This window comes from Ambystoma mexicanum, chromosome 3p (assembly GCF_040938575.1).
Source record: "Ambystoma mexicanum isolate Mex_15411 chromosome 3p, UKY_AmexF1_1, whole genome shotgun sequence".
NCBI classification, from domain to species: Eukaryota; Metazoa; Chordata; class Amphibia; order Caudata; family Ambystomatidae; genus Ambystoma; species Ambystoma mexicanum.
Window position 1 is genome coordinate 1,233,028,199 of NC_090925.1, and position 16,939 is coordinate 1,233,045,137.

The 16,939-nt window shown below is 49.4% G+C and overlaps 1 protein-coding gene across 2 annotated transcripts in view; it reads right to left on the minus strand.

The window, feature by feature from the left end:
- UBN2 (ubinuclein 2) overlaps positions 1-16,939 on the minus strand; it is a 1,320,634-nt gene that overhangs the window by 635,253 nt on the left and 668,442 nt on the right. For both annotated transcript variants that reach the window (XM_069652705.1, XM_069652704.1), the window contains exon 10: positions 13,868-13,978. In XM_069652705.1, the coding sequence (XP_069508806.1) occupies positions 13,868-13,978 (111 nt within the window). The remainder of the gene's footprint in view (positions 1-13,867; positions 13,979-16,939) is intronic.

Genomic DNA, 16,939 nt, shown 5'->3' on the forward strand with positions numbered 1-16,939 from the left:
TGGCCATGAGGGCCTGAATTTAGCTCACTTTCCTAGCTGAGGTAAGACCCACCAGCAGTGTTTTGATCGTGACCAGATTTATGTCTACTGATGCCATGGGCTCAAAGGGCCTATGTGCCACTGCCGCAAGCACCACATTGTGGTCCCACACCGGATGCAGTCTTTTGGTAGGAGGGTATGGCATCCTCAGCCCCGTCCGATGTCTTCTGACCACTGGGTTGAACAAAGAGAATTACTCGTGGACAGAATTTCTGTAGGCGCCAATGGAGACCAGGTAGGTCCGATATGTCTCCACCTGCACCCCTCAACGCACCAAATGCGCCGAGAAAGATAGCACCTGATCTAGCATGCACGCCAGAGGGTATATCCCTTTGTCCTTCAACCAGAGGCAAAATCTGCTCCATTTGCTTTTGTATTGCCTTCTGGTGGACTCTCTCCTCGCTTTCTGAATTATCTCCATGTTGTCTTGTGACAGAGAGAGATGCTGCATTGTCACTTGTCCAGGAACCAGGCCGCTAGGGCTAGCTTAGCTCCTCCCCCGCCCCTTAGCTAGCTCTCCCGCCCCTGCTGTGTGAGGAGCCTTCGGTCATCGATCGGTAGGTTCACTGGACCGTGCAATGCCAGCCAAATGAGATCTGAGAACCAGGGCCGCGCCTGCCACCTAGGGGCAATTACAATCATGCTAATGTTGGCTGACTCTGACTTTGCTGAAAACTTTGTGAATGAGCAGCGTCGGGGGGAAATGCATAAGCCCTCATCCCGCTCCAAGGGAGGTGTAGGGCGTCCCTGAGGGAGCCTTGCCCCTCACCTTGCCAGGATGTGTACTGATGACATCTCTGGTTCTGCTCTGTGGCAAACAGGTCTATGTGGGGTCGCCCCCATCTCCTGAAAATGTCCGCTAGGACTTGTTCCTCTAGCTGCCCATCGTAGTTGTCCATCCAGAGTCTGCTGAGCCTGTCCACCTCCAGGTTGGACCCCCCTGGCAGATGAATCGCTGACAGCCATATGCGGTGGGCAGCGGCCCACTCCCATGTCTCTATGGTGAGCCTGTACGGGGGGGAGTGGGGGGACGATCCGATTCCCCCTCTGCTTGTTGATGTAAAACCTGCTCTTCGAGCTGTCTGTAGACAGACCTCCTGACCGCTTATTAGAGGCAGGAAAGCTGGATGGCCTTCAATTTCGAGGAAATTGATGCGATTTTTCCATTCCTCCCTCATGGCCATTTTCCATCAACCACAAGAAATCTAAACTGCAGCGAACACAAACCTTGGTCTTCCTCTGGCTGATGTGGGATTCCAAACATCTGAGGATTTTTCCCACAGACGAGAAAGTAGCAGCAATCAAAGCGGCTACGGGAAACTTCCTAAGATCGAATACGTTGGCCTGGTGGTACCAACACCTGCTGGGGATCTTGGCATCATGTATCCTGTCGATTCCCTACACCCGGCACAGGATGAGGCGGGCACAGGATGTGCGCGCGTAGGGTGGTTCCCCATCCCTCCAAAGAGGAATCCATAGTGATAGTAGACTCAGGTTGTTGCCTGAAAGGTCCCCCCCCCCCCCAGGTTGGTATCCTGCCTCCACCATAACAGTTCTGGTATGAGGTCCGCCGGGATGGAGACTGCTGCGCCCGGGAAGCCCGTCATTTGGTTCTAGGAGGCTATGAGGTGCAGCTGTGTGTAGGGAATCGCCAGGCTACATGATGCCAAGATACCCAGCAGGTGTTGGTACCACCAGGCCGACGTATTTGATCTTAAGAAGTGGCCTGTAGCCGCTTTGATTGCTGCTACTTTCTCGTCTGTGGGAAAAATCCTGAGATGTTTGGTATCCCACATCAGCCAGAGGAAGACCCAGGTTTGTGTGGGCTGCAGTTGAGATTTCTTGTGGTTGATGGAAAATCCCAGATTGTGTAGGGTCTCCATAAGCCTGGAGGATGAGTGCTGAATGCCCTCAGGTGATTCTGCCCTGACCAACCAGCCGTCGAGATATGGATATAGATGGTGGCCTTCCGATCGGAGCAGAGCCGCAACCGCATTCATCAACCTTGTGATCAACCATGGGGCTGTGTTGAGCCTGAACAGCAGCAACTTGTACTGAAAATGTAGTTGCATTACTCAACCTCAGGAACTAGCGGTGGGGCTGCCAGATCTGGATGTGTAAGTATGCATCCTTCAGGTCTAAGGAGCACGTCCAGTCTCCCCCACAAAGAGACTACGCCATCAGCGCTGGCGTACCGATCTTGAATTTTTGGAGGAGAGGGGATAGATTCAGGAAGGACAGATCCAAAACAACTTGCAGGCCAGCCTGGTTATTTTTCTGTATCACGAAAATCCGTGAGTAGAACCCCCGAGCAACGTTGAGAGGGGGGGAACTTCTTCCACTGCTCCACTTTGCATCAATGAACGGATCTCTGCAAGGAGTGTTGGTGTCCCAATTTGAGGCAGGGGAGGGGATGAATGAGGTTCCCTAGGGACCGGGAGACAAAACCCATGCAAAACCACAGAAAAGGATCCAGGGATCCGAAAAGAGTACGACACGACTGAGTGTGGTGAGCAAGCCTTTCCCCAACTGGAGAACTGTGCACCTTGATGGGGCCGTCGTTGCTTCTTTGGGTCTGAGGCTGGTGCTTGGAATGGAGACTGAAAGAAGCCCTTGTGTGAAGTGTGCTGATGTTTGCACTTGTGATGGCTGGTTGCCTTGCCTTCCGATCCTGGAAGCCCCTAAACCCGCCAAAGTTCCTTCCCCTGTCTGGCATGGTTTGGCACGGTCCGAATGCCCTGGTTGCTGGCTTTGCCAGAATGGCCAGCGATTTGGCCGTTTGGGAACCATTTTTCTTTTTTTCTAGTGCACCTGTCGACTAGTGGAAGAGATCTCCCCCCTTAAACGGCAAGTCCAGGATACAGTCTTGTACATCTGTGTTGAACCTTGTGGCTACCAGTCATGCCGTTCTCATTTCTGTAGCAACGCAGATCGTTCTGCCAGCCGTGTCGATATGTCCTACAGTGTATTCCAGAATATCTTGCGCCACTATTTTGGCTTCTGCCAGCCCTGCCTTGAATGAGGCCTGTTTGTGCACAGGGATATCTGGCAGGAAATCCGAGATCTCCCTCCATAGCCTCTGATTTGCGGTGGCTAACATGGCGTCTGCATTCGCCTGTCGCAGGTTGAGAGCAGCATTAGAAAAAATATTTTTCCCGTATGCCTCTAGCACCCTTTCCTCCTTGCCCAACAAGGCCGAGGCCAATGGGGAGGACTGAGGCTTCACAAACATGGATGCTGCTGCCATTACTGAAGAATGTGGCTGTGGATGCACAGACAGGAGCAGGGAGTCCCCCTCCGCCTGCCTGTACTTTGCCTCCAATCTCTTGCTGGTGTGTTTTGTTAGTTGAGGCTTCGTCCAACACTTTTTTGCTAAGGCTTCAACATCCTTTTGAAATGGGATGCCTGACCTGGAGGCCGTTTTTACCACAGAGCCTCTGGTAGCACCCCCTCCCCCACTCCATTGCTCAGGCTGTTCCTTTTGGGGTTGTGGAATGACTAGATACCTGCCAGTCTGCCATGGAAGGCCCTGGCCGATGACAAGGTTTGTTTGTTTATTTATTTTATTTGTATAGCGCTCCAAACCCAGGGGTAGACGGGCGCTTAAGAGGACGGTTACAAAGTTGAGAAGTATCTTTGTGTTACATACTTCGTACATACATACTTATAGTACATGCATATATAATATAAGGCATACAATTTTACAGTTTAAATGTTATAATAATATACAAGTAGCAATATACAGTCATGTACACTACCTGAGCCAGTTAGTGATCAGGTGTTAGAGGAGCTACTCTTTGTTCAGGAGCCAGCTGATGACCTGCCTCCTGAAGTTCTGGAAGGATTCGATAGATTTGATGTTGAGAGGTAGGGCATTCCAAAGTTGGGAGGCAAGTACTGTGAAGCTGGCCCCGCCAGCTCTTTTTAGGTGGAATCTGGGCAAGGTCAAGCATAGAGTGTTGGTAGATCTGGTGGTTCTAGTGGCAGGTTTCAAGGTGAATTTGTTAGCTAGATATGGTGGTGCTAGGTGATTGAGGGACTTGTACGTGAGGCAGATGGTTTTTAAATCAATATTCTGGTGTATGGAGAGCCATTTGCAGGTTATTCTAGCAATGGAGATATGCTCTTGTCTGGGAATGTTGAGGGCTACGCGCAGAGCGTTAATTTGAAGTACCTGTAGTTTGTTAAGTACGGATTGGTTAGCACCTAGGTACAGGCTGTTGCAGTAGTCCAGTTTGGATTGTATGAGGGCTCTGGCCAGGGTGAGGCAGCTATTGGATGATAGGAAAGGTCTGCTGGCCCTAATGAACTTGCCGGTGTAGGCAGAGGCTGAGGTGATCATATTGGTGTGTTTGGAGAGGTTGGTGTTGGCATCCAGATAGAAGCCGACGGTTTTCACGCTTTTGGCAATAGGGATGGTGTGACCATCGATCATGATGTTATTGTAGCTGGGATTGAGTTTAGTTAGGGTGTTGGCGGAGCCGACGATGAGGAGCTCTGTTTGTTTATTTATTTGGTAATGCGCTCCGAGCCCGTGGGCATCTGGGCGCAGCAGTACAAGAGGACTCGAAACTTAGTTACAAAGCCTGACACAGGCTATTACAGAAAAACAGTGGTTGGTTACAGTAGGTGATACAATGCATATAAAATATCAAGTTTAAACGCAAAAAGAGCAGCATTATAACAGGTTGTGCCGTTTCCACTAGGGTGAGGGACGTTGCATGTCGTTGTTGTGCAGCCATTTGAGAGCGTAGGATCTGAATCTTGTGTAGGGTAAAGGGCATCTAAGGTCGGGTGGGAGTGTGTTCCATGATTGTGCAGCTCTAACTGGGAAACTTGCACCGCCCGCTGTGGTAAGTTTGAATCTGGGGACTTCCAGTAGGAAGGTATTGGCAGATCTCGTCAGTCGGTTAGAGGGTCTCCAGTTGATTCTTTCCGCTAGGTAGGGGGGTGCTTGATTGTTGAGGCATTTAGAAGTGAGGGAAATAGTTTTAAGAAGGATTATGTCCTTTATCTTTAGCCAATGGGCTTCAATCCGGTGTTTGGAGATGTGTTCTCTGCGTGGGATGTTCAGAGCTGCTCTAAGAGCGTTATTTTGCAATCTCTGGAGTTTGTCAGTGACCGACTTGTTGGCACCTGAGTATAAGGCGTTGCAATAGTCGAGTCTGGACATGACAAGGGCATTGGCCAAGGTGAGGCAGCTGGCACTGGACAGGAAGGGTCTGGCGGCACGGATGAGTTTACACGTGTAGGTGGTTGAGGAGGCGAGGGAATTCACTTGCTTTTTGAGGGTGAGAGCTGAGTCAAGGTAAAAACCCAGCGTTTTGACCTCACGCATAACCTTAATAGTATTGTTATCAATGTTAAATGAGGTGTAGTCCGGGGTGAGTTTGGATAGTTTGTGGTCTGAACCGAGGAGCAGGATTTCAGTTTTATCGTCGTTCAGGCAGAGGCCATGTGTGGCCATCCATGCTTGAATGAAGATGTAAATTTTATTCACCAGAGCCAGGTCCACTTCGTAGTTGCCCGAAAGGGGTATGAGGATCTGGGTGTCATCTGCGTAATTAGTGTAGGTGACGCCCAGACTGTCCAACTTGTCGAACAATGGCTTGGTGAAGATATTGTACATAGTGGGTGAGACACAGGAGCCCTGTGGGACTCCACATGTGATTTGGATGGGGTCAGCACAGGTGGTGGAGGAGAACACTCTCATAGTCCGGTTGGCTAGAAAGGATTGGACCCAAGCTATAGCATCTCCTGTGAAGTTGGCAGCCAGCTTGAGGTGGTTGCATAAGACTGCATGGTCCACCAGATCAAAAGCTGCTGACAAGTCCAGTAAGAGTAGCAACGCTGTTTTCCCGTTATCCTTAAATTCCTCAATTTTGGTTTTGAGATCTATCAGGGCAGTTTCCGTGCCATGGAGAGGGCGGAAGACCGATTGGCGTGAGCCTAGTAGATGATTAGCTTCTAGGTACTCTTGAATTTGGAGATAGGCTACTCTGTCGATAATTTTTAGTAGGAAGGGCACCGTGGTGATGGGCCTATAGTTAGTCGGGATAGAAGGATCGAGGGTTTGTTTTTTGAGAAGGGGGGAGGACCCAGGACTCTTAAGTTGGCTGGCACTGTGTTAGATTTGAAGGATGAGTTAATAAGCTTTGAGATGAAAGGGGCTAAGTCTCTGGCAGCGTCCTTTATTATTTGAGCTGGGCAGCTGTCGCCCTTACAGTTAGAGGGCTTCAGTGAGAGGATGGCCTTTTCAGTGTCGATGATGGAGATCGGTTTAAAGCTAAAAGGGGGGATAGTGGTAGGTTCAGTTACTGGAGGCAGTTGTTGATCAGTAAGAGAGAGGGCGTCTTTTTTGTTCGTTATTTTAAGTTGGAGGGTGGAGATTTTGTTTGATAGGGCATTCTGTATATTAGTGCACCATATCTTATCCTTTGGGACCGTGTCAGATGGTTGGATAGGGGATTCCAATTCCCGGAGGATGGCAAATAGTTCCTTGGTATTCGATTTGGCATTGGTAATTCTGTCATTGAATACGTTTCTTTTGGTGTTGATGATTTCAGACTTGTAGTGTTTTGTAGCTTGGGTTAGCTTGGCTTTGTTGTCGTTAGTGGGCGAATTACCCGAGATGGTTTGGAGTTTTCGTTTCTGCTTTCTAAGGTCCTTAAGGTGGGGGGTGAACCAGGCGTTGAGGTGGGCTTCTTGCTTAGCTTTGCATAATTTTGCAGGTGCAATGGTGTCTAGTGCGTGAGACATAGCTTTGTTAAAGGTGTCTACTAGTGTATCTGGGTCAGTGTTGTCCTTCAGACCGTTAATAGTGGGCAGGAGGAGGGGGATAAGTTTTTCTGTAGTAATATCTTTTTTATTTCTGGTGGGGAGTGGTGGTATAATTTTGATAGTCTTGGGGCTGGGGAGGTCAAATGTGGCAGTGAAATTTATTAGAAAGTGGTCAGTCCATAGTTGAGGGGTGATGGAGGTGATGACTATGTTACAGTTGAGTTCTGAGACCCAGTCAAGGGTTCTGCCTTTAGCATGTGTGGGGGAGAGAATTTTTTGGGTAAGGCCTTGGTCGTTTAGGATAGCTGTTATAGAAAGGGCATTTTTATTGCCTGGTTCATTGAAGCCGATGTTGAAGTCGCCCATCAGCAACGTTTGCGAGTGTTTTTGGGTATTGTTCGCTATGAGGGTAGTAAGGTCATCTTCAAAGGTTCCCAGGGGACCTGGGGGCCTGTAGATCAGGTGAATGACTAGCGTGCGGTTATTGGAGAGTTGCATTTTTGCTGAAAGTACTTCGCAGGAAGCGCAGGGGTGTGAGGTGGTGAGTCGGATAGGCAAGGTGGTTTTCGCGATGATTGCTAGGCCACCGCCTTTAGCATTAGGTCTGTCTACTCTGTGGATCTGGTAGTTGTCAGGTATGGCTAACATCAGTGAGGGTCCTGCTGCCTCATGGAGCCAGGTTTCTGTTACGGCAAGGAAGTCAATGCTACTGTTGTTCAGTATGTCAGCAATTTCAATTGCATGTGCTACCATGGATCTGGCATTGATAAGGGATCCAGTACGAGTTAGGGTGTTGTTGGGAATGGGATGACTTACGAGTCTTTTTGTGTGTTTATTTTGACTCTGGCGTATCTTTTGGTAGGGGTGAGTAGGAGTTAGGGTTGGAGTTAAAGGTGTCGTAGCTAGAGTTTGCTTATCCATGTGTGTCTGTAAAGATGGGTGTCTAGCAGTATTGTTCGTACTCTGTCTTCTCATCATTCAGGCAGAGACCATGAGAGGCCATCCATGCCTGAATGATGGAGAATATTTCGTTGATCCGGGCGACGTCTGTTTGTTAATTGCCCGTGATGGTGAGGAGTATCTGGGTGTCATCTGCGTAGTTTGTGTAGGTGAAACCCAGACGGTCCAAATGTTCAAATAAGGGCTTTGTAAATGTATTGTACAAGGTGGGGATGGCAATCTGCTTGAATTCAGCTGACACTCTGGCAGTGTTTGCGATTAGTCTATATTTGAATATTTATTTATTATTTGTCCCTGTGGGACCCTGCATGAGATGGAGATGGGGTCTGCTGCAGCTGTAGTTGAGAAAACCTGCATGGTTCCATTTGCCAGGAATGATTGTATCCATGTGATGGCAGAGGAGGAGAAGTGGGCTGCGGTGGCTAGGTGATTACAGAGGATTTCCTGGCTGACCAGGTCAAAGGCCGCTGAGTTGTCTAAGGAGTAGAATTGCGGCATTGCCTTTGTCTTTAATTTCATCAATCTGGCTTTTGAGATCAACAAGGGCGGTTTCTGTTCCGTGTTGGGGTCTGAAGCCAGATTGACGTATGCCTAGCAGTTGGTTGGATTCCAGGTATTCCTGCATTTTGATGTAGGTGACTCTGTCCAGGATTTTTAGTAGGAATGGGACTGTGGTGATGGGCCTGTAGTTGGTGGGTATGGCTGGGTTTAGGATTTTTTTTTCATGAGTGGGAGAACCCATGATTGTTTAAGGTTGCTGGGGACAGAGCTATTGGTGAAGGATAGGTTAATAAGTTTGGTGATGAAGGGGGAGAGCTCTCTGGCTGCGTCTTTTATGATTTGGACGGGACAACTGTCTCCTTTGCAGTTCGAGGGTTTTAGGGAGGTGATGATTTTTTGAACTTACGTAGTGGTAACTTTCTTAAATGTGAAGCCCGAACTGGTGTTGTTGGGCATGGGTAGGCTAGGGTTGGTGACCTTGTTATTGGAGAGTTGTTGGCGTTTGTCCTCAATTTTGGTTTGGAGCCCTGTGATTTTGTTGTTAAGGGCGTTTTGGATGCTGGTACACGAGGATTAGTCTTTCAAACAGGTGTCTGGGGGTGAAATAGGGTTTTCTAGTTCCTTCAGAATTTTAAATAATTCTTTGGTGGAGGACCCTGCCTGCGCAATCCTGGTGTTGTATACAACTTTCCTGGTGTGAATTATCTCACTTTTTAGAGTGAGGATAGGTTAGTGAGGATGGATTTGTTTTCCACGGAGGGGTTGGTCTTCCATGTGAGATGTGCCTTGGCTTTCTTTTTTCTGAGTAATTTGTGCTCAGGGGTGTACCACGAGTTCAGATGCGCTTTAGGTTTGTCTTTACGTAGTTTCAGGGGGGCAACGGTATCCATTGCCTTAGCCATGGAGTCATTGGAGGTGTCAATTAGCCGGTTTAAGTCAGCGTTGGCTGGGAGGGCGTTGCGGGTGGGTAGGACCAGGGGTAGCAGGGCCTCAGCAGTAATGTTGCGTTTGTTCCTGGTGGGACAGGCTGGTGCTGGGGGGGGGGGGTATTTAATGGGCAGTACCTGATTAGTGTTGACCTCAAGAGGAATCATGTGATGATCAGTCCATGCCAGAGGTTGGGGGTCCTTGCAGGTTGTGTTGCAATTATAAATTGCTACCCAGTCAAGGGTTCTATCCTTTTGGTGGGTGGGGAGTGCAATGAGTTGTGTGAAGTCATGTTCTGTTAGGACATTGGTTAGAGATGCAGCATGCAACATTCGGGTCCTGGTAACCAAGGTTGAAGACCCCAAGGATCATAATTTGTGCTGACGGTTTGGTGTTTTCAGTGATGAGAGACGTGATGTCTTCTTCAAAGACCCCAGGGGAGCCTGGGGATCTGTATATGAGGTGGAGGGTGATCGTGGTTGTGGGGGAGGTTTGCAGTTTGGCTGCGAGTATCTCGCAGGAAGTGAGTGACACTGTAGAGGCTGATCGGAGGTCTAGGGAGGATTTGGAGATGATTGCTACGCCTCCATCTCTAGCGTTAGGTCTATTAGCTCTGAGGATAGAGTATTTGTCCGGGATGGCTAGCGATAAATGTGGTCCGGACGCCTCATGAAGCCAGGTTTCTGTTAGGGCCAGGAAGTCGAGATCATTGGCAAGAATGAGGTCTGCGATTTCTGTGGGGTGGGCAGCCAGGGATGGATCTGACATTGAGTAGGGCACCTTTTAGTGGGGGAGGCATGGGCTTATTCTGCGCATTGTGCTTCGTATTGGTTTTGGCGTTAGGTTTCTGTGTTGGGTCTGGTAGTTGTAGAGGGGAGCCTGGTGCCTAGTCTGTCGTTGCGGACTGTGAGGTTAGGGATGGAGGAAGGGGGGGGGGGTGTGGGAGGGGGGAGTTGGGCCGGGAGGCATGGAGCGGGCCGGATGTTTGATGTTCAGTTTGGTTTGGTTAGATTTAGCGATGAGGCTGGGGTGGCTGCGTGTTGTGTTGGGTGGGGGGGCTAGGTTGAAGTGGGAAGTATGAGGGAGGTGGTGAGTGGGTGGGAAGGGGGATACTGCGGATAGGAACGGTGTGGGGCAGGGGATGGGGTGGTGTCTTGGGCATCCTAGTTTAGCCAGACCGTCCTGGTAGGCTATGTAGCTGTTACCGCTGCAGGGTACGTTGTCCAGCGTTATGCAGAAAGGGAGCATGTGTCAGGGTCCTCCTCCTCCTCCTCAGTGGCCGCCTGGTCTGGAGCGTCCACAGGCAGTGTAGTCTGAGGCATTGGACTGGGGGGCCAGAGTAGCCAGCAGCACCACTATGCTAGGCTGTGCAGGCACTTGTAATGGTGCAGGATGAGACTGCACCGCATCTGTAGAAGTGGCTTGCTGCCACTGCACTGGGGCCTGAGGCGGCACTGGAGCCGGTGGAAGCATGTCCTTAATGATGCCCCTGAGAATGGTGCCCATCTGTGGGGATTTCATAAGCCCGAGGAATTTGTCAAAATACCTGTCCTCACAGGCTGGGAATTCGCACTCCTGTGCCATGAGCATGGTTGGTGTGGATGGATGCACCCCTGCTTTTCCCGATCCACTCTGTACATAGTAGGGCTCTGTGTAGCGCCCCTGCCCCGCACGTTGGTATGCCGTGCACGAGGAAACCTACGGGGTGACCATGGAGGACCACTGCCCCCTCGAAGTGGGCGCTGTGCGGCTTGCCGCCCTTCCGACTGGTACGCAGGATCACGTGCCACCATTTTGTCCTGCTGTGCTGCCATTTTGTCCTGCCCAGACACGCCTGGTGCCGTATTAGGCCTAGCCTCACCCTGCGTACTGCTATGGGTAGGTTCCAGCTTTTTCCGCACCTCAGGCTCCTGCTGGGTAGGCTGTGCGCCCTTGGCCCGGTAGTGATGTCGCTTGCAGGCGCCCCCTCGGACATTGTCCAGGTGCTAGGGCAGAGCCCCTTAGGAGAGTTGCCGTTGACAGAGCCAACAGGCTGCTCAGATATGGAACCAGTAGGATCAGAGGACACCTCGACCGCGAGGCCAGTAGCTGGATGTGCCTCGGTACACAAGCTGGTGACAGGGCCTTCCTGGCCCGTCGCGTATGGCTGTTTCCTGGAAAGGAATCGCCCTTGCGGGGTGCTTTGTTAAATAGAACAATCACCTTTGCCTTCCTGCGGACTTACTCCTTTATGTGCTCCGGGGGGATGCCTGGAGAACAGCTCCCTCCACCTGGCTCACTGGTTCTTAAGTGACCGGGGAGTAAGGGTGTTGCCTGCCGAGCAGCCGTCCCAGCCGAGGTCTTCTCCAAGGCAGCGGAGGGTACCTCACAGGAAGGGCACCGATTAAAGCCCACCCGGGCCGATATACACCGGGGAGGGGCGAGGCGCCAGAGGCCTTGAGACTGCTACAAAAAAGTGTTTAGTAATTTGGGACCAATGTCTCCAGGGTAACTAGAAAAAGACTCTGGAATTATGAGGAAAACGGGCCTCAAACACTGCTTTGGTGAAGAAGGTGCGCTCCCGTCAATGCAGAAAAGAGGACTCTGGGGTGGGGGGGGGTCAGCGGGGTCAAGTGAGCGCGTGCTCCCAGAGACATGCCCCTGCGCACATACATTTAAAGGCGTACGGGCATTTTTCTAGTGAAACTGGTTCTGTTTCCCGTCCCTAGCAAGGGATGCCCATGCAGTATGGAGGAAAGGGGACGGGACGCAGGAGTACCTTACATATACTTTTCAGAAGGGCACAACACACATTCAAGTTAAGTAAGACCTTTTGTAACTGCTCCCTCTCAGAGTTACAGTTACCAACTAACTCTTTCACAAGTAAGTACACTTTTAAACACTTATTTTTCAAGGCAGAAGCCTTTTCTTATCAGGCCCTTGCCTATTCTACTGCATGACTTCTCCCAGAGGCAGAAGAGGGACCATAGTGGTCTAGGTGCCAGCTGTAGGCAGGGTGAGATAGGGTTCAGTTGCAGAAAAAGTCAAAGTTCCTGTGGAAGACTGTTCAAACAAGTAGGTAGTTAACTTTAGAGTTAGTTAGGGTCCAGGGACTTCTGAGAAGACACCCTAGGAGGATTCCAGAAGTGGGCCGGGGTGAACTGGACGAGAGGACTCCCAATCACAGCCAACACAGTACCTCAGCACAGAAGAAGAGTTGCAGCAGGAAGACTTCAGAATCTGCAGCCAAAAACCCGGTCTGTGGATTCCTTTGTCATGAAGACAGCACTTTAGAAGGGATTTTGCAGCAGAGATCAACGGAAGAGGCTCCAGGAAAGAGCATCTTCAGGGCTGGATGCGGCTCTGTGGTTCTGGCGCCCTTTTCAGGAGCCAGAAGACGACAGAATATCGCTGGTCGAATTCTCGTCACTTGCAAGGTCCAGCACTCTGATGAGGGTACTTTTCAGACTCGATTTAAGTCTCTGGAGGTCCTGCAGGATGCGACCAAAGTTTCAGCTTGATTCAGAATTTGGAAGACAGTGCACTGCACACTAGTTAAAGGTCCCAGGTTATTGGGGTATTGCAGCCCCGCACGGTTGAAGCATGACATAGCACGGCTCAAAATGCAGGTCTTCTAGAGTTTAGTGGCTCTCACCAGGCTGAGTCATCGTTTTCGGAGTTCCCATGTCGCGTAACAGCAGGATCCGGTTACACAGCAGGCTCATCGGTTGCTGGAAATTGTCTCAGCTGCGTTTTCTTCATCTTCCTCTTCGGATTCAGGTCCAGTGGTCGACGATCTTATCAGCTCCCAGGATCAGACTTATGCAGGAACCCAGCCAATCAAACAGACATGCAACATTCATACTTGGGGCTTGGGTCCTTTCAGCACAGCCAGCCTGACAGACAAAGTGCTGCAGAGTTTTGGACTCCTCCCCACTTCCTGCCTTCACAGGCGCTCTGGAGCCTTGGCATCCTTGACCAAGGTCTCCCACCGAAGATATAAATCACACAAAGGAATTTTATTCCCTGGAAAACAGCCCGCGGTAAAGTGCACCAAATTTGTAAAAAGGTTAAATGCCACCAGCCACTTAAGGTAAACTTGTCCCTGTAACAGAATTGTTACAGTGCTAGTGAGAAAGGGGATACATTGAATCTCTCCAGCACTCCACATAAGGTAGGATGTGCTGGTTTTCACCTAACAAAATGTAGAAGGAATAGAAATATCCTTTCTACCCTTGGAAACTGTAGTTCTCACAAGGTTAGCCACAGAAAGTAAAGGAGCGCCCAAAGGGCAACCGTGTAACAATAAAAAGGTATATATCAACCATTGTCAAAGAGGATAACATTAAAAGGACACTATGGAGTCTCTTATAAATGACACCCATAAAAAGAGTAAAAGGGCAGAGTGTGGAAAAAGGTTCCCACTCACTGCAGTATAGGGAAAAATAATCTGCCAGTCCAGCAAAAAATTCAGGGGTTCTCGTAAGTGAGGTCGATTTAGCTCTAAAGATAAAATCTTACATAACTGATTCATAAAAATATTTATTTAAAAAAAAAAGACATTCTGACTGGTTGCAAGGGCAAACAAATAGTTAATTAACACACAGAGCATCAATCCTTTGAATGCAATCCAATATGCACACTTTAGGGCGTGGTTGAAGGGGTGAAAAAGATTACTTACCTAAGCATCTCATCCCAGTGAAACTTTTTCCGTGGACCTACCACTCTTTTGCCAGGTTTTTCTTCATCATCATCTTCAGAGCCATTTTTTTCAGCTTCACCAGCTTGGAGTCTAACAAAAGAATAGAGCCAAATGAGTAAGGACGATGGATGCCAGAAAGTCTGTCTCCTAAAAATTGTCAAGCAACTAGGAATGTAGGAAACCAATCCGTACATTCAATGTGAAGGCAGATACTGCATGCTGTCAAGCAAGTGCTCAGTAATCTGGTGTGTAGCTTGAAACAGCAACAACACTCAGATGTTGCCAGATGGGATCAAAGTTTTGATTTCAGGAAGTTAATGTCTGAAAACAGCAGATTCTCAGAGCTGGGTCACATTGGCTGATAGTGCAGATAACCTCCTTGCCATAGGTTTGAACCCAACTACACACCTGACATGGTAGACAAATTCAGAAAACATTTTCAAATATCTTAAAAACAGACTGGCGCGTCATGTACATTTTTTATCATCAAATAATTAGCAACTTTAAAGGATACCTCTAACAGCATTTGCACTGCAGCATTTAGTTTGCCTACTTTATCGCAGGCCGCTTCCTTTGGGGAAATGACAATTTGTGTGTATTATTGTAAAATGCCCATCAATGTTACTATTGTTCCCCCAATGTAACTTGGGCACCATAGATTACAAATGCACATTTTCTTTTTACTCTGAAAGAAAAAAAATGTTTCCCACTCTGGATGGCAATGATACATCTTTTGCTTTTTGTTGGATGGTGCGCCTGCATCTGCATCCAGGATTTCAATAGGGATAGTGTATTTGTTTGTTTTGGTTCTGCATGTGCAAAAGCAATGTAAAGAGTATTTGAATCAATGTGTTATACAGTTAAAAAAATAATCAAATTCAGGATATACCAGTTTCTGCTTTGTCAAAAAATAAAATCCACTGCCATTTAAGTATATCCCCAATTCATGTAAATTGCTCACATGCCAGGTCACAGAATTCAGCCAAGAAAAGGTAAGCCAAAGCTTACTTTGTTGACTACCCTTCAACGTTTTTAATTCCAAAATAACTGACAAGATTGACAAAATGAATATGTGGAAATGGCTGTCCATGATTTAATCGAATCAGAAATGTCTGGAGAAAAAAGCAAAAGTCATTTGAACAAAAATTACTTACGTTGTTTTCTCCCGCTGACATTTCTGGTAACCTGCACCCCCCCCCTCCCACCCATTTGGCTGTGTGCCGCCGACGACTTCATCCCTCTGAAGCCGGTTCCCTTCACTTACGTACATGGGAACTGGCGCTGCAGGGTCCTTTTTTTGATTTTAAACTATATTTTTTACGGAGCAGTTGACGCGACACCCCCACACCCCCGCATCCCTTGTTCACTATAATTGCACTGAAAGGGATATTTATTTGAAATGTTCAGCTGTTCGGATTTTCTTCAGCTGAAATTTAAACAAATATCTAATTTGTTTTTTTTTGTACAGATCACTTGCTCAAATCATATAACAAACCAACCAGACAACATATGAATAATTATATTAACATTTTGAGCAAAGAGCGTGGTTGTAGCTAGCAGCGACTTATTCATAATGCGTAGCAACCTGCCACCCATCTGCCCTTTATGAAGGAGGCAGTGTCACAGATCAGGACACAGGATCGCCGCCTCCCCCCTGCAGGAATCGTGCAGGTAATTCTGGTGCATGACCAATGGGCCATGCCTGGCTTTTTTCATGCGTTAGAGAATTAAATGTAAATTGTATGGTGTTTTGCCTGGTATGCAGTGATAAAATCGCAGCAAAAATATCGCCTGTACAAAAAATTGCAGCAAAAATGCTGTGGTTTGGGGGGGCGCTGTTGAGCAGCCTGCAAGATGGCTGCCTAGTGCAAGAGCTCCGTGCCTAGCCGCCTCTTAACCGTTGACATCTGCGGTTCTGCTTTGGATCCTGTGTCCCTGCTACGATCCCTGCACTGCGGCCAATGAGCTCTATCCACACGTCGAGTTTTGGGAGAAATCGGACCCTCTGTCTCGGCCTTCGCTGGGCCCTGTTCTCATCGTGACCTGACTGGGTGCCTCCCGTCGGACTCGCTGTTGGCTGCTCTGCCCCTGGCACCCTGGGGCACACACTACACTCATGGGCCGGTTCGCTCATGCCCCAGCCCCACCAGACAATTCTTTCCGCTGGGGGCCTAGGCCGCTGACGAGCCGAGGGGCGTCGGCGGCCCATCTGCGGCCGCGGGGGGCCTGGCTTGGGCTGCCTGGCGCGATCCGGCAGGGACGTCTGTCGTGCCCTCACGGGATCTCTTCAATACCCGACTCACTGGCTGAACTGACCGAGCTTTATCGTGCCCGCGGCGGCCCGTTACGCCGCCGGAGCCCGCTCCCTTCATCCTGCTACCTCCCCCTCTGGTTCCAGCCATGTCGAGTCGCTCCAAAGGATCTGCTAAAGGGGGTGCCATGGACAAATTCACAAAGACGGTCCCTCGACCGGAGGTGGGCCACACGTCGCCTCCGCAGGAAGAACTGGACAACGACCCTAATCCGGGGGGTGGAGGCGCCGGACCTCACTGCCATGATGGAATCAATGGCTAAAAACTTTGCCTCCTTTCATGAGAAGCTTGACGATATCAATGCGAATGTCGCCTCGCTCAAGACCCGTGTAGACCAGGCTGGATCTAGAATCACTGAGGCTGAAAACCAGATCTCCACTAATGAAGATGCGATACACGTACTTCAGGACACTGTGGCCACCTTATTGCGCGACATGAAGAGTGTTAAAGCAAAATGCAATGACTTGGAGTCCCGCTCCCGCAGAAACAACCTTTGCATCATTGAGGTCCCTGAAACTGCCCTGAAGGGGCGCATGGAAGATGCAGTCGAACTAATCAAGGACTTGCTGGGGGATCCGGACCTCTCCCCTTATTTCACGGTGGAGCAGGCTCACCATGCCCTTGCCCCGCGACTCAGACCTGGCGACAGCCCCAGACCCATTATAGCCAAGATTCTTAATTATCGTGACAGGGACCTCATCCTTTGCCTGTCACGGGAGAAAGGGGAGCTGCGACTGGA